The 19,028-nt window shown below is 29.5% G+C and overlaps 1 protein-coding gene across 7 annotated transcripts in view; it reads right to left on the bottom strand.

Annotated features, from left to right (window-relative positions):
• The window catches only part of LOC134681078 (serine/arginine repetitive matrix protein 2-like), a 59,753-nt gene that overhangs the window by 14,718 nt on the left and 26,007 nt on the right, over positions 1-19,028 (bottom strand). For 6 of the 7 annotated variants that reach the window (XM_063540487.1, XM_063540489.1, XM_063540494.1 and 3 more), the window contains exons 4-8: positions 11,720-11,887; positions 7,661-7,735; positions 6,928-6,999; positions 3,355-3,399; positions 309-389 (exon numbers count right to left, since the gene is read on the bottom strand). In XM_063540487.1, the coding sequence (XP_063396557.1) occupies positions 309-389; positions 3,355-3,399; positions 6,928-6,999; positions 7,661-7,735; positions 11,720-11,887 (441 nt within the window). The remainder of the gene's footprint in view (positions 1-308; positions 390-3,354; positions 3,400-6,927; positions 7,000-7,660; positions 7,736-11,719; positions 11,888-19,028) is intronic. The other variant, XM_063540488.1, reaches the window with a different exon arrangement.

Genomic DNA, 19,028 nt, shown 5'->3' with positions numbered 1-19,028 from the left:
TATAAATCTGTCCGTCTTTTTTTTTGTTATCCTGTAAAAAGTGTTTCAATTTGTCCCTTTCATTATTTCAATACAAAATTTCAGGCAGATTCTGAATAACTTTTACCAAATCATTTCATGGTCATGGTTATAAATATCTAAAGTTGTCAAAAAAGCAGAAAAATACTTTTTAATTTTAACTATAATAAAACACTGCCATTAAAACCCACAGAGCTTGTGTATTTGGCAGATCATATATATTTTGACAAAAAAATAACTTTCACTTAAAAAATATTTAGATATTGTCATTAAATACACATTTTACCAACCTGTCCTTATCTGATAAGCTGGCTCCTGACACCATAGAACTAGGGGTACCAGATCGCTTGTGCTTCTTTCCTCTCCTCTTACTGGGAAAATCAAATCAGCTTTATTTTTTCACAACACAATAAAATCTGACTTTGCTGACATCATTTTTGTTTGTTTTTCATTATTAAAATAATTTTTATTAATTATACAGCATTGAATGTTAAATTGTTAACAATTTTTTTAGGAGTCATACCTTAAATTACAATTAATCATGTAGACTTTATATTGTTAAGAAACTTCTATAATTTTTTTTTCGAAAGGCAAATATATTCCCATATATATATATATATCTTATTTATTCCATTTGTCAATGAGTAAAATGAGAATAAGTCAACTTACATTGAAATATTTACTTTAATGTATAGAAATCATTTTATAAAACGTAACAAGCCAGCTCAAACAAGTAACTTTTCTTATACCAGTTACTTTTTTTTGCCAAAGATGTTTAGTTTTAGCATGACACGTTTCAATTATTCTAAATAAACTTCTTCATTCACTAAAGACCAAAACAAAATGTGCCTAAATAATTATAACGTACAACAATTATATAAAGTGAAAAAGAACAAAAAATTAAAATAAATAATTAAAATGTATTATAACTAAACATTATACAGTCAACTGTGCTTATTTATTTTTCTAAAAATACGGGGGGGGAGGGGAAAGAAAACTATCTACCACGAGTTCAAATGATGTGGATAAAAACAAATAAAGTTAAGGATACAGTCTTCATCAATAAGCAAAACTAGTACCATATAGTCAGCTATGAAAGGCAACAAGATGACAAAATGAAAACTCTAGTCCATACTTCAATACCTTTTCTGTTTTATTTTTCTTCTGTCCCATTCAATATAACTTTTAGTATGCATGTGATATTAAGTAAACTCTTCATGATAAAAGAGAACCAAACAAGAAGATTGATTGATGGATTGGTGTTTATAGCCACTTTTAGCACTACTGTGCTTCTTTGTGGTGGTGAGGTTTTTATTGGCAGAGTGCCAGGAGAAAAAAAACATAGACTAAGATTAATCACAAGTTATGAACAATTCTTCCAATCACTCTTTAGTTAAAGAAACCGACTTCTAGAGAGAACCACAACCTTCAATAGACAAAAGGAAGAAACTACTTAATTAAGATTGGAATAAAGCATTCTTACCATGTGGGGAACTCAAATTCATAATGACAGGTAAGTGCCTGCACCAAAGTAGGCATTATGGACAATGTGTTGGTCATTCTTATCTCGTTTTTTTAGTCAGTTCTTTTGTTCAAGAAGAGAGGTGTTTTTTGGTTGGTATGATCTATTGCACTGTTCGTTATACATGATAGTTCCTGCTATCCTTTTCACACATTTTTCTAGTATGATTTAATAAATACAAAATCAAGAACAAAAGAAAAATTTGCGTCAACAATAAGATTTATTACAGAAACTACACGTTACAGTAAATAAAATAAACAAGAGAGAATCGTGGTAAATAACATAGCATGTCTAACATATATTCCATAAATGCAGTACTTGTATTCAAACTTATTGCTAGAGGTCATTTTGTACAAGTGTGTATATTTTGGATCAATGCTGGAAGAACTTCTTGAAGATAAAAAAAACAGCAATTTGAGTACCGGTACTATTACTTTGATTCATTGGAACTCACAAGCTTAAAACATATCTAATTTACCTTAGACATGTACCCTATTTGAGATAATTTTGACATCTGCTGAGGTTACTTTTCAATTTTTATTTTCATAGACCTCAGTCTGAAGATGGAAGGTATCAAAGCAAAATTTAAATTGCTTTTGGTAGTGTACTCTTGCTTTTTCTAAATTGTAATATTTGTACTAATAAATCTTATTTGTATAAGAAACTTAAAAGTAACATAAATGATTTAGAACTTATTATAGATTCAATAGCTTTACCAAGTGGTTTGGGGCACTAGGTCAGCTGAAAGAGTCTCCATGGACCTGAGCTGATATTGATTCTATCTACACCAGACTTCTGCTAGTTATTGTTAAAACTGTAAGTTGTCACAATAGCTACACAAAAGATTTCCATGAATCCTTTACTTAGATGCAAAAGAATTTTTAAAGTGCATAATTTCATGCCTATATTAAGAATTTCTAAATATTTTATATCTTAATCAACTTCATGTATAAATTGACCTCCTGGTTAAAACTTCATACTGCCTTAAGTTGCATGTTTTATTTATGGTTGATCTTGGCTCAAAAGTACATCATAAATTATGTAAAACCTTCCAGAAAATAGATAAAAATCTCTCAATAGAAGAATATTGGATCAGAAATATGACTGTGAATGTACTGACTTTGTAATGGAAAGAAGACATAAAACTTTTGGTCAGTTTTTAGTACTCATACTCCAAAATCAATCAATCAAAATGACTTCAACCCATTGTGTATTCATTCTTTACTCAAAATCCCTACATTCAACTGTCAAACTTCTTAGCAAAGTGACAGGGCTTTCATTGTTGCTCTTCATCTCATGCCTTCCAAATGTTGTCTTTAACTTGTGTTTATAGATAATGCTATGTGGAAAATAAGAAAGCAAAAATAAGAAACAAACCAAGAATGACACAACAGCTAATAACCAAATAAACCACCAATTGTACAGAAAAGTACCAAAATTTAAATCAGATCAGAAAATCAGGATCTACATTACAGAGGGGTCAAATCATGTTAACGTACTGAAATTTCTTCTTATTTTTTAGGTTTAAATTAAATAAAAGTAAAAAATGACTGATTACAAATTTTTTTGCGCAAACAATTGTATTTATAACTTATCTTTTCTGTTAGTTTTGAAAATATCTTGGACATTTTTACACCTCTGAAATGTAAAAGGCTTGCAATATCCTGACATTTCTGAACTGCTATCCCAATTAAAATACACAGCATACACCAACGGAATACAGTAAATCCTGGTACTTTTCTTACAATATTTATTTACAAGGTACTTTTTCCCAGCAGAAGCATGCAAAAAAATAAAGAATGAACGACTTTTACCTCCTTCTCTTCTTATGTTTATTTCTCGACTTTTTAGTTTCAGAACTGAAAATATTATAAAGTGATATGACATTATGTAACCATAGCAACAAATTAAGCAATTTTATAACTTACATTTAATATTCAACATCATAACAACAACATAATGTACACAAAGTAAAATACCATTTCAAGTGCACAAACTGGCAAAAAAGTTTTGAATCTATGATAATACTGTGACTGTAAAATTTTTAAGTGGACAAACACTGTATTCATGTAAAAGTTTTTTCTTAAAAAAACAACCTATCTATGGATCTGCCTGAGGTATTTATAAGTTTATCCTTTTTATGTAATATTTGCTTATTTGAATAAATCTATTTCAAAAATAAGTATTTTCCTTTCTTTCAGTAATTTTTTTTTTGGAACTATACATCTCATTAGGTGCCAAATAATCAAGGATTTAAAAATATGACTTTTATGGATACCACCACAATGTATGTCATGTCTTAAAGATTGTTCACCAGTGTGTGTCACTTTGTCAATTTCCCTAATGCTTTTGTACATGTAAATAAATAGTGCTTCACATCTTCTCACTTCTATGATCAATGTCAGTGAAAAAATGTCAAGCTAAAAACACTTTGCTTAAATCTACAATGAAACAATCTTACTTTAATGCAAGCTAAAGGCATTCAAATAAACTTCAAAACATTTTTTTTCAGGTTATTTGTTTAATAAAGAGAATAGTAGAACTTATCTTTAACAAAATATTTCAAGTAACTAGAAAATAATTTCAATATTTTCAGACAGCAAGTAGATTTAAACTTAGCGAGATATTTTAATGTAATTAAATGATTTTCATCAAACTTGTGAATAGGTATTCAAAAGATGTAAAATATAAAGAATATAACTTAAATATGACTATATAACAACCCTCCACCTAAAGTTAACCGTCATGCTGTTAATTACTTTTTTTGGTACAAACTTATGCAGTAGGAACAGTTTCAATTGACATGATACTTTAAATAAATTGTTACTTGGAAAAAACAACACTATGTTTAAAAATGCTATTGAAATTTTTTAACTAATTAATGATCAATATATCAAATACATGTACACTATGCCACTGGTTGTAATGTTATACATCAAAACCAGTTTATACTGTTACCCTGTAAATGAGTGGAATTTAAATTTAAAAGTACATTGCACAAGCTGATCTATAATAAATAATGAACTTTCAATTGAACTTTTAAACATGGTGTAACTTCTTTTCTGTAACAAAAGTTTTTTGACAAAATTTTGTGTTCAAATTACCCCCAAATCTTCCTACCGAACCAAACCTTATAAATTCTTGCACCAAGTACTCTTTGAAACAAATATTGTTTTCTTAAATAGTTTATATTTAATTTAAGGATAAATTCAGCCTCTTTTTGACTGGCAAAAGTGATGCTTGAAAAAAACATGAAACAAAAATTGAATGATTATAATAGAACAGTTTTGATGTGAATTTTGTGATATTTTTCTAAAGCATCAATTTTGTAAGGGGTTACTTCAAAAGTATTAAAATACAAAATAATTTTGAAATGATCCCTGAAAACCATGTCAAAGCTGATTAAGAACAGACAAAACAATGTATACATACAAAGGCTTACCTTTTATAAATCTAACTCGACAAATGAGGAGTTTGCATTCAAAAAATGGAGCAAACAATTATATTTTTACATGACATGATATCAAACCCTTTCTCAACATTTTTACAAAAATAAACACATTGTTTTCACTGATACACAAAAGCAATTATTCTACATATAGTAAATCATAAAATGAAGTAGCTGAGATTTCTATCCTTCTGTGATCAAAAGTTATTTGGTTGAAGTCGTTTTAAATCTATAAACAAACAAACAAATGAAGACCTTAGATTTGGTCAAAAGAGTAGTAGCTAAGTTTATGTATTTTTACTGGTCAAATATTTTTACTCTGCAAAAAATGATCTTCCTTTGCTTGAGGCATGATATATAAAAAAAAAATATATAAATCAGTATCGCTGTATTTGACAATCAAAATCTATCTCGCACATTTATATCAATTCTTTTATCTACAAATATTCTTTCACTTAAACTAAGAATTTAAATTAGATATTAATCAAATTAACAAACATAACAAAGAAAATAAAATACTTTTTTAATTACCTGTATCAAAACATGTGGCAGCTATTTAATAACATGTGAAATTAATATTCTATTATTAGACATGATGTAATCAAAATAAAAAATAATGTGCAGTCCAAAGTACTTGAATGGAACATGTACTAAACTTCAAACAAAATAATAATGAACTTTTATAATCATTTACTAAATGGTTTTCCCAGAAAATTAATTAGTTCTACTTGCAATTTCTTTGAATGAAAACAAAATAAAACAACTAAAATACTTCAATTAATTATGCTTACAAGCTTTAAGAAATAATGCTTATAATGAGACAGAGACCCAACATAAATGTAAATATCAGTGGGAAGTAAGATACAGAAATAATAATAAATATACAACTGCACATGTAACTACGAGAATTACACTAAATGATTATAAATAAGTCGACTTGGTAGTATTGAGCTTTCATTTCAAAGAAACATAATTTAGGAACAATATGCATTCACTATCAGGGCTATCAAAATATGTAAATATCTACAAGTTTTTATGTATAAATTGTCCTCCTCATAACCCTCCCATAATTTGAAGGGGATTTCTCTTAAAGGTCTGATCTCTTCTTTGAGGGAGATACAAATCTCTCCAAGACTTATTCTTCAATATGGCTTACACAAAAAGACAAAATGCTATTATTTTTAAAAAAAATGCGATTGGAAATATAATCCTACTCTCTGTTATTTGACATGAGTTTATAATTTTATTCTTGAACATTGTGAATTCAAATAGTGAAATGAATATGATTTTAATAAATTAATAAATTCGCTGTTATCATTTCAAAATTATTTTCAATCATCATCTTTCCTCTAAAAAAAAAACAGATCCCCAAAAAAAAGGTATAATTACTTTTTTGGCTGTTATCCAGCAATGAATAGGAATACAAATGTGACAACAGATATGTTCTAGTTCCGTCGCAAAGAATCAGGAACACAAAAAAAAATTTAATGAAAAACTATATCTACTTATAACTATGATCAAAAGAAAGACACTTCATTTACAGACTTTAACCGTCTCAAGAGAAATAACTCTGGAACAATAGTAAATATCATAAAACATTTAAACATGTGGATTGAGGTATAATTTAAAATGAAGGGATTTTTATAGAAACAAGAATTAAATCCAGCAACATAGACTTCTTGCATTCAACAATAAAAGGTAAAATGTCCATCATAAAATTTGAGCAATCAGCTTAAAAATGGGATAAATGAGATGAGAAAAATGACAATATTAACCTAGTCATCTGCATGAGGTATGGATACCATAAATCAGTCGTCTTGACCTTTAGCACCACATACTTTCATTGAAATACAAATATGATATTTACAATGTTTTGATTTTATTTATACATGTAACAACAAAGAAATTGCACAACACAAATGTCTACCGCTTCACGTACCGATCATGTTTGTGTTTCTTACTCTTGTGCTTCTTTCTGTCTCTCCGACTTTCTCTGTCAGAACTATCATCCCTGAAACATATAATAGAGAGTTTATTCTTCACCAATGAAAATGAAATAAAACAACTAAAATACTTCAAGGCACTCGCACCGCAAAGTGGAAAGGGATTTAAATATAAGTTGCAAAATTTGTTTCCCAATCCACTATGAATAAATATGTTTAAACTAAAATACTTCAATTTACAATGCTTACAAACTTTTCAAGAAATGTTGCTTATAATGAGAAAGAAACCCCAAAATGGATGTAACTAACAGTTGGGCCAGGTGTGCTTAAAAGAGTGTTCAATCTTCCCTGATAAAAACAAACAAGTGTTCATAACAAATAGAGTATGGATTAAAAAACACAGAAAAAGAAGAGCTCATATTAGTAATATACCTTTAAATAATATAAAACATCATTTAATGCTTAATACAATGCAAACTATCAAAATAAGATACACTGTTTACTTAATTGAAACCTAATGAAATATAACAAGTTTTTTTAAAGGATTATTTTTAAACTATCCTCATGGGAATTGCTTGTTGGACAATGTAAAATACAATGATGCGTAGCTTTTATATGTTGAGAAAATGGGTCAAAGTTACAATATTTGTTACTAATCCATGCAGAATGGTTGACAAATATTCAATGTTTCTTTGATTTAGTATGAGATTAACTGGTATATAACCAAACCTTGATTTTGTTTTCTTCCTTTTCTTTGGTGTGGGGGAAACAGATCTTTCTGATGAACTCGAATCTCTAACAATTCTGAAATGAAAAAACAAAAATTTTGAATATATATATCAAAGTTTTCAAATACTCATAATTGACCATAGTTTATTTTCTAGGAATTTCTACCCAAGGATTTGGTTACATTGCCCTCCAACTTCTTAATTTATTTGGCCTCTAAAGTGGAAATGTTAGGCTGATATCTACAATGAGTTTATTTTCCTTATCAAATGAAATAATTTATCATTAACCATAATCCTGCGACTATGTACTCAACATTTATCAATTATTGGAACCTTTTGTCGACAAAATATAACATCAGTTTGTAAGATTTTTTTTATCCAATCTCCTGTTGTCAGAGTGTATTATATATTGAATGAGTCTGGTAGATGAATATTTCATCTCCTTTGTTCTCTAAAATCAAGTTAACGATTTTAATAATTAAAATTTCCTATCAACAATCCATATATATAACAGATTAGATCAGAAAATAATTCAACTCCACTTGTTGATCGAACATTGTAACTAAAAATTTGTTTTGTCAAGTTGTTAAAGTTCAGAAGGAAATTTCAGCTTAAAAACTGTCTTTCATTATATTAAACATTTTAGGTGTTGGTTTTTTTATTTATAAATACAAGCAGATATGATGTGTACATCAATGAAAAAGCAACCCAACATGCCAAACAGCACAAATAATCGGCTAAGAATTGTCTTTCTCTGTCAACCTGTTTTTAATATAATTTATTATGTTACATAGAGGTGTTATAATCACTTAATCACTGCATAGGCTACAGACTCCTAGCATCAAGTAATTGGCAAGATTAAACATGTACAAGGGTTACCCCTCCCCTTATCCTGAGAGAGCAAGGTGACAATAAAACAATGTAACAAACTTCCCAAATCAAGACCAAAAAAACAGTGTGTTTAATATCTGCAGTTATTTTCTCTTAGCATTATTGGTCTACTTAGCTTATTAACCATTCCCCCTGAAAAACATTTCACTAGCATTTCACCACAAATATCATCTAGAAAAGGCAAGTATGACAAATAAGTTTTAATTTTCTTCCACTCAGTCTGAACTTATTCAATCCCTTCAGCAAATGCAGCATTGGAATTCTGCTTGAACTTAAGCCTCTAAATCAATATGAATGGTTAGAAACGTATCAATCTTATTCAAATATTACATGCAGTTTAAGCAGATTGGTTTCCACAAGTAGTGCAGCAAATCCCTGCTTCTGATACCAATATGTCAAAGTCAAAATAAAACCGATTGCAAAATAGACCAACTTATACAATTTTTTAAACTTTCCTTACTCCATTTTGACAAAATCCATCAATCAGAGTTTTGGTTTGTAAATCAGACACACATTTTGTTAATGCTATTAATCTACTTGTTAAATTGAAGAGTTGATTGTACTTGATTAAAAGATACATATCCATTTTCTAATATGATAAATTACTCTACATGCAGTATGAACAACAACAGTGTGAACATGGAAAGGGGGGGGGGGGGGGGGGGGGGGACGGGAGAGGTGGAAATGGGAAAGCATACAAACTTATAGTATATGCCCATACATATATATTGGCATAATTGACCCAAGGTCAGTCAGCATAAATATTTCTTTTTATGAATGAGTTACATCTATTGACCATATTGGCGTAAATATAAGGAAAGTCTACATCTTTCTGTTTAAAAACTTTTGAGGTATCCTGCATTTTTGTTTTACATTTCCTCAATCAGAAACAGAAAACCTGCAACAGTTTCAAAAAATAGCAAAAAAATGATTTATAAGTTTCCTGAGACATTTTTAAACAAAGAACTTAAATTCTTGATTAAATAAGGAATTTATTGAATGACAAAAGAAAAATTCTGATTAAACCAAATTATCTGAAAGTTGGACATCCATCAAAATTTAAAAGTTTTTCAAAAAGAATTCAATTTTCTGCTAAACAAATAGCCTGTTTCATTCTAATACATGACCAAGTGAATGAAGCAAGTAAGTGAGAAGAAAAAATAACAAAAACAGAATATAATTACATTAAGACCAGTAGACATCCTATCTCATTTTCACCATCAAGGCTACAGAAACAACCCCCGTAATCAGATTAAACAACTATGGACTTGTTGCCATCATTTGCAAAGTTTTATAAAATGAATATTTACAATACAGTTTGTTTGTGTACATAATTAAAAGACAACAGATGAATTCCCTTTATTAATCGCTGTTCATACATAAATGGTGGAATGTTGGCTGCAGATAACTAAATTAGACAAATAAATTATTTAAAGTTAATCAAAGAACAACGTGCAGCTGATGCTCAAACAGAAAAGCGCTTTCACCATGAAGCAAAGATAACACTAGATTATAGAAGAAACACAATTTCATGTATCATATTAATTTCCTTAGATCTAATTTTCAACATTTTTTTCAATGTATCATCAATTACAACTCCACTAACTGGACTTAATTTTTGGTAGGTTTTTTAATTTTGAAACTGTTTATTGTTCATCCAACCAATAAATTTTTCATTATTTTTTACCTCAAGATGCTGTATTTCAAAAGGGCTTCAAGGGTATGCAAAATTTATATGGGAAATTATCCTTCTTTCTAACCCAGAAAATTCACAAAACATGTCTTAGCTCAGAAGCAAGCCATCATACTAACAAGCTAAAATGCGGCCTACCTGAAACAAATTGTGCATATTGACCCCAAAAAAAATGTAATTTATTTTTTCAGTCTTGGTTTGCTCAGATAGAGATTGTGTTAACTGTCTGTGATCTTCCCCACAAGATTGCATCATACTTAATCATAGTCTAATCTCAGGGGTATTTTGTACGATTGTATTTCCTATAAATAAGTTATTGCAGGAACATGTCTATATACGGCTACAGATCTACATAAATCATTTAAAACTCATCAAATATCAGTTTTTGTAAGTTGGCTGTGGTATCTTTTTTGTTTGTCTTGTACATAGATTCTAGAAATAGATGGATCTACAATTTGTGTATCTCTTTTAAATCTTTTAAAGCACCTAACTTTGTGATTTCTATGTAGAGATACTATATAGTAAGATATTACAACATTTTTAAATTTAAATTTATAGAAGTTGATCAATATTCTAAAAGTAAGTGGTACATATAATATATGATATTCTAAATTCTTAATTAGTTCAAACAAGAAACCCTCAAAAGAAAAACAATTCACTTGCATGTTAAGAACTTGGTACAATCTATACATTAATAAATCTTAAATGATTCCTTAAAAGCTAATCTTGTGTTTGTAATAACCCAGACCAGATGTGTTTTGTTTATAAATCATTAATTCTAGTAATGTTGCATTATGGATGTATAATTATCAGCTTACAAAATAAAATCCATTTCCTACCAAAAAAACAACATTATTTACAACCTAATTTTCACTTTTGTTTGATGTAATGTAGTCCTGTACTAAACTTCTTTTTTTGCAGTAATTATTGATTTTAAGCAAAAAATGAAATCTTTTTTAATGATATTTGATCATGCAATGTATTTGTGTCGGGTTCCAGTTCACATTATACACCTTATCGCTTACCACGGCTGACCAGGACGCTTGAACTTTTTACGCATACAACAATCACTTTTCCATTGTGGCGTCAAATATTTTGTTTTGTGACGTAAAAAATATACAGGAATCTGTGTGAAATCAAGTAATGGCAGAAAAAGCGATAAGGTGTATTAAATTAGAGAACGAAAAACCATTTGTAAAGGGGCTTCCCTAACTCTTGAACAATTAAGTGACTCCACCATAATTCAAACTTGATCCATGTTTTGTGATAATAAGCATTGTGTATAAGTTTCATAACATTCGGTTGAGGCACACTCAAGTTAGAGAATATAAATCAGCTTTGGGATGTGCAGACTAAATAGGGAAGGACCATGGTAAAGCTTAATGCCCCCTCCACTACATCCACAACCTTACACTAATGCATATTTTTTTTCTGTGCCATAGCCATTGGCCCTTATGTCCAAAACCCAACACTTACGCATATTTTTTCTGTGCCATAGCCACAGCCTTTGCCTCGTCTTCCTTTGCCTTTCTGTTAGGATCCAGTGATGAGCCATCAACATAATATTCACTGATACCAAAGGCTTCTTTTAATCGCTTATTTTTCTCTTGATTGGCCTCAGCAATCTGATGTGTTTCTTTAGCTCTGAAATAAATAGAAAAACATAAAACTAATTTTAAGTGTTAAAAACATCTAAAGAACAAAGCGTCTGATTGATGAACCCCAAAATCTGGCTCAAAACTCTAAATTTGGATAATATAGTTCTTAAACTTTCAAGTGTGACCTCAAATGCATTGTTACTACCTTGAAACTAAACATCAACCTATTACAGGACATACAACACTCAACAGACAGACATAGTTGGTTTTCACATTTATGTTGTTTTACAGAACCAGTGATCATTTTTCAAGCTTATAGCTTACTGTTTGATGTGAGGCTCTGTGTTGAAGACCATACTTCAACTTATAATGGTTTTTCTTAAACAAATTGTGACTTGGATGGAGAGTTGTTTCATTGGCACTCGTACAACATCTTCTTGTATCTATAGATACACATAAAGCTCTCCTCCTTTTGTAGGTGGGACTAAATAGTTAAAGTCCCAGTATTCAAAAATTCTCTAGCTTCCAGCAATTCCCAAAGCATGTGTGAATACATTTACATATGGCTTTTAATATTTCAAACACTGGCAAAACCATTTCAAATTGCTCTTATCTACAAGTCTTTGATCAGTCATTCCTTGTCACTAATCATGCAGAAACTCTTTAGTTTCAAAGAGCTTAATTTATTATTCTTTGAACTCTATTTAGCAAATAATTCTGTGAAATTGCTTGACAAATTTCAAACAATAGCCCAGAATGTCAGGTTACAACTTTACTTCATAATTTACATTTATAAACACATTCAAATTACATTTGGAATAACTAATCATTTCAATCCCATTAAAATATTGGAACAATTAGCAAAACGATTGCACAATCTTAATGCTGTTCTAAACAGAAAAAACTTTTTTGTAACTTCATAAATAGATTTGTGTATGATGTTACTCCAGAGAGTAATTTTCTGACAAATCTATATATTTTCTCATGTGAGAGATGATTATCAAGCATATATATAAAGACCCAGACAAAGTGTGATTGTCACCCTGGGACATCAAGTAAATATTCTTTCAACATCAGATGTATTATAAAAGACAAAATACAGTTTCTTAAGATGCTTAACTTTAAACCATTATGCAGTAATTAAATAAGAAATATAGATTTAATCAGTCATGAACTGAATGACATAAAATCAGTAGATGTACAGCATAAATCACACAAAAAGCAAAAAAACACTGTTCTTTATCTCAAAGCCACATTGAGGCCTTCAACATGAAGCAGAAACACCCTCAATTCACCACAAGTTTTATATGGCTTCTGGGACATGTTTGAGCTGACTTCTTTGCAAACTGATGTTTCTTTTCAGGACCATTTTCTTCAATTCTTTGTTTTTCATCAAATTCTTTGGGTCTTATAAAAATATAATACATATTAGTTGAACTGAACTATGCCATGTACTCAATTAGAAATCATTTGGTTATTATTATGATTTAAACATGTTGTTCAATTAATTTATTTCTAAAACTTGTGTCTATCCAAAAAAGTTAAAAGTATAAGTATCTAAGCCCAGACTGATTTAAACCTTCAACCTTGAAAGAAACAAATTATCAACATGAACTTTGCAATTAAAAGTTTCAACTTTTATCTATGTAATTCTACTGACAACAAAATCACCTATTTTTGCATTTGAGAATAAAAATGTCATTCCAAATTTTAATTTCTGTTGTTCGGTGTCGCCTCTAACTTAAAAACAATCATCTATTATTCCCAAAAGATCCTTGCACCACGAAAAATCTATAAGAATGATATATCAGCAGTTATTAACAATGCTTTATGAAAAATTAATGGTGTTAAAAATATTCATAAATCGTAAATTTATTATGCCTGATCTTGGCTTAATGTTAGCTCCAAAGAATGATGAAGTACAATAGATATTAATATCTAATAAGCGCAATAATTCAGTCACTCATGTTCATAAACTGCAAAATTTACAACTTTTTTTTTCGCTTTTTTTTCATGTTGTATGATGAAATGTTCTTGTCACTGGGCACTTGTAATGGAACTGAGGTTGAAACTCGATCCCTTAGACACTTTTCGATATCAATTTAAATGATTTGGGCGTCCCCTTTAACACCAATTATTAAATCATATATGGTAAGCCTTTAATATAGATTTGAATCTGCCAAAAAGTATAATATACCCAGGATTTTTGCACTTATTACCTTATGAGACTATGATTGTGACTTCATAAACAAGTGTCATCAGTAACACTATACATTGTACTGAAATAAGTATCAAATGCTAATTTTGGTACCTCATAGTGAATTAGGTTAAATCTAAATTTATTTATAAATTTTCATTTACAGTGCACTAGAGCAACATTCGAAATAATTTCATCAGATAAAAGAGACCATGCATATATACAAGATGCATGTTATTCCATTTTCATAACATTTTCAAAGGCCTTAAACTTATTACAATAGGATATAGGAAATAGGAAATGTATAGTGTTTTCATTATTGCAGGCTTTATAATGTTTTTTAGTATACATTTTGTGTATATTTATTTAACAACGAATTTGAGCAACTCATAAAAGAGACATCCAGTGCCAGACTAAATCTTCTAAAGACTTAAAAGTTACAGAGAGGAAAAAAAGATACAAGCACAATAATTATGCTATCCAATGAGTGATCCAAAATAAACATTACATAAAGGTCAAACTTGAAGGCAAAATTTCCTAAAATTTACGAACCTTCCACATTGAACATTTTTTTTCTAATCATCATTTTTTTTTTACCCTTTCTTTCCATTTTTCATTACTTACATGTAGACATCAAAAGCTCCCAGGTGGATAACAGACGACAAGTTCAAGTTTGTACATTCTGATACTGAAATAGACTTTTCAATCTTCGTGCTATGTCCGTTAATCTGATCCCAGAATATATCAAACACAGACCGTTTCCTTTCTGCTTCCAATCTTACTCTACTATAGCCATCCTCATACAATGAACTGAACCATGAACTTGATGATTCTAATCGCTTATTTAATACTAATATCCTTTTATTCCTCTCCACAGGAAAGTTATTAAACATTTTAAATCCAAGTTTGAAAAAATTGTCGTAAAATTCTAAATTTACGATAAAAAAACATCACATTTCATACTGAACATTAAAATCTGTCAAGTCTTTCCGCGTAACTTTTGTTCCAATTAAAATGATGATCATTCTTACAGGTGAAAACATCAATAATTAATTTGCAATACACAGCCAGTAATATAATGCTTAATTAGTGATTCCTAATAATTAAGGTGTTTCGTTGCAAAAAGATTAATTACTATATGATGACATTGAATAACTTCTGAACCCATTAATTTTTTTTTATTGATAAGGTCATTAAAATCAAATGTTTTATAAAGTTATAATTTATCAATTGTTTCTGAAAAACTTTATTAATTTGCCAAAAAACAAAATGTTGTTAAAAAAAGACTTTCTTTTCCAAAATATACATATACAAATTCCAAAAATATATAAAAAAAATTGTCAAAAAGTTTTGTTTTTTCCCATCTGCTGTATTCAAGCAAGTTCATCAATTAATCTGTCCAATTAAATTCCACTCAAGAACTCTACGAAGGAAAGCTAAACGCTTGTAACACAATCTGTCTAACACAAAAGACCTCCAATAATGATTGAGAAATGACGATGTGATCTTCGTCGTGTCACAAAGCCAAGTGACAAGTTACAAAGAAATAATGCCTACTGCTTTAATTCATTGGTAAATAGGTAAGGGAATACATGTTATCCGTTACAACTTTTCACTATTGATCTGCCGTTGATGGAATTAATTAGAGTCGACAGACCTGACGTGAATAATCTGTCGAGAACTAGCATGAGAACAAACTATTAACCCAAAACTCTTGGTCCTATCATCCCTCGGAGGAGTTAAGAAAAGTGTGAAAACAAAACTATAACTTAACTAATCCTGAAAGGCTGCTAATGACAAGAAAAGGTTAGGGATGAAACGGTATACTGACGGTGTCATTTTTCATTTATGTTGTTTTACGAATTACTGTCAAAGTTTTTTGTTTATATCAGAAACGTGGAGGTTTTAACACTTTACTTACATTACACTGCATGGAAGTTAGTACTGAAATGCTTTTCATTCTAAAATTTACAGCAAATGCTAAAAATAGCATTGAGTTGAACTTTACTAGTAATAGTTCTTGCTCATAAAGGATGCCTGGTAGTTGATGAGCAATTGGTGTGAAAGTTGTAATATATGTTACAGCATATAACATGTTCACATGAAGCTTGATTATTAAGAAGCCTTGATTTGTAGATTTTAAGGAAAAAATGCAAAAATTTCATACCATAAAATATAAACAAATAAGTATAGTCAACAGAAAGTTGTTCCAACTAAATGTTGTGCTGATTAATTGATTGACCTCTATTGTACAATTTCCCATCAATATATTTTTGTTGGTGGAGTGACAATCAGAGAGAACTACTGACCTTCCATAGGAAAACTGACAATCCTAGTCAATCAAAGTTGGAGTTGTCCCATCAACATTATACCCCAATCTCCTTTTATTTACATTTTCAATTGCACTATATAAATACTTTAGATTAAATCGCTATAAACCAATATGCTCAAACAAATATTAATTTCATTCCTTTGCCTGACCATATATGTTTATCTATAGCTAGACTTACAAATCAGTAAGAGTCAATACCAAGGAAACAAAAGTCATAAATATTGTTGCTGTAATTTTGACTTCTTGACAAATACCAACAATAGCATCCCTGCTCTATACTAGTTATTTCCCATTCGTCTGACCTTTAATCGTAAATCTTGGCACTTTATCACCATTCATCGTGGCGTTAATTATATTTACGGGAATTTTTCATGATTTAATCAAAGTTTGCCAATTGTATTAGATGATGTTGCCCAGATCTAAATCGTTTAGTAATGTTTGCTTCATAGGGATTTATAAATTTGTTTTTCTTGCATATACAGTTTAGTTTCTAATAATAATTTGCTTCAAGATTGATCAGTCTTCTGGAAACCAGACTTAATATTCCCAAATGCTGCATTTCGGATATATCATTACAATGATTTTATTATTTAAAATAGAAAATCTTGTCTGGAACATTGTAATGCACATATTTTTACCTATTCCCGATAAAATGGATTTCATCGAAAATAGGTAAAAAATTGTGATATATATACTTTAGCACTAAATTGCTTATGATAAACTCTCCCAAACTCTCTAGAATTTACAGGTATATATAACATGTACTAAAACGTGTTTGTTAAGTAAAATACATCATATATAATGATAATGATAATTGATAATGATTGCTTTATTTTTATTCAGCATTTTCTTCTTAAATTATCTCCTGATTTAGTCAATGGTATGAGGATAAAGTGCAAATGTATCAACATAGTAAATATTTAACTCTTTCCCAGAGGTTATGTTGTGCCTTGCCAAAATTAGAAATCTCATCCTTTAATTTTCATCTTTTTCAAACCAGTATAAATTGCTATCTTGTCCACGGAAAATTATCAGAGCGTCTTTTAAAGCCCAAACACTCTTAAACAATACTAAAGGTATGAATATAATCATGGGAATCAAAAATTTTAAGAAAACATTGAAAAGTCTCAGCAAGAGAGGGATTATGATAGAAAAGTACTGAGAATAATTCAATCTTCAAATGAGGATTACAAGTTATCAGTATGCAAAAGATATTGTTCTTGTTAATTTGTAGACAAACCTTCTTGGATGTAAAAAAAGATAGATGTCCTTGGTTATACAGTATAATTACCCTTTCTTCCAAAGAAAACAATCATATGGTGAAAGTTGTCAGAAAACAATCATGGTTTTGTAACTTAATCTGACCTAACCACCTGATCATTTTTTCCAATTATGAAATACAAAATGTATAACAAAATTAGACTGCAAAGTCCAGAAGCTGCTTGATTGAGCCTGGCTAGCCAAAGATTTTCTTACAGATCCATGAATTACATCTGTTTTCTATGTTGAATTAATTGATCATCAAGTCAATATACATGTCTACAAAATTAATTTCAATGTGTTTTAATAACTCTTTGAAAAGTAATTTGATTTGAAATTGTCCACACAAATATGCAAAGAAAAATGCACAACTTCTATTTCAAGTTTCAGCATTCATATTGGCATGAAAGACAACCACCAAACTTTTTTTAGAATTATTATGAATCCAAACTTTTAGAATTATTATGAATCCAAACTTTTTTTAGATTTATTTTGAATCCAAACTTTTTTTAGAATAATTATGAATCCAAACTTTTTTTAGATTTATTTTGAATCCAAACTTTTTTTAGAATTATTATGAATCCAAACTTTTTCAAAAATTTATTATGATCCAAATTTTCTTTAGAATTATTATGAATCCAAACTTTAAATCTTTTTTAGTATGAATCAAAATATTTTTAGAATTATGATGAATCAAAATTAGAGAAGATATGTATTCAAATATCTTATAAAACTAGTAAAAAAGTCATTAACAATTTCTAACCTATCCCTTTTCAGATGCATGGAACAAAAGGGTCATAAATAATCCATTAAATCTTTCAAAGACCATCAACAGAAATTCTGACATCAATTGAAAAATTACCTCCCCTGTTTTGGGAATGGCAAATCCAACTTAAGCCAAATATCAATTGAATTATCTAACGACATAATAGTTGACAACAGCTGTCAGAGGATGCTGGACAATGATAATACAATAAGACGTGTTCATAAACCGCTGACAAGTTCTAAAATTATATGTTCCAAAACAGAGGTATGATGTAAAATTAAGCGATAAAAGTCATTTTCTTGAATACCAATGGGAAAGACATGTCCAATAAAGACTACCAGACAAAAGAGTGCTGAAGATTTTAAACTGTCACCATAACTTTATATAAGTGCAAGATCTCGAGTAGACAAAATATATTTTTCAGACAAAATACATCAATTACGTGATAATATAATTGTACATTTTTCCCCTCATTGGGATACTACATATTGTTCAATCGATAAAAAATTCACCTGATGATTGGTTAATATTGGTTAAGCCAAACCAACAGACTGTAGATTATGTAATCAATGTGTTTTAAAAGAGTCAAAAGGAACACAAATGTGTAATATTTCAATATGCTTAGTCCTCTT

The sequence above is a fragment of the Mytilus trossulus genome, chromosome 8 (assembly GCF_036588685.1).
Source record: "Mytilus trossulus isolate FHL-02 chromosome 8, PNRI_Mtr1.1.1.hap1, whole genome shotgun sequence".
Lineage (NCBI taxonomy): Eukaryota > Metazoa > Mollusca > Bivalvia > Mytilida > Mytilidae > Mytilus > Mytilus trossulus.
This window is presented reverse-complemented; position numbering and strand designations above follow the sequence as displayed.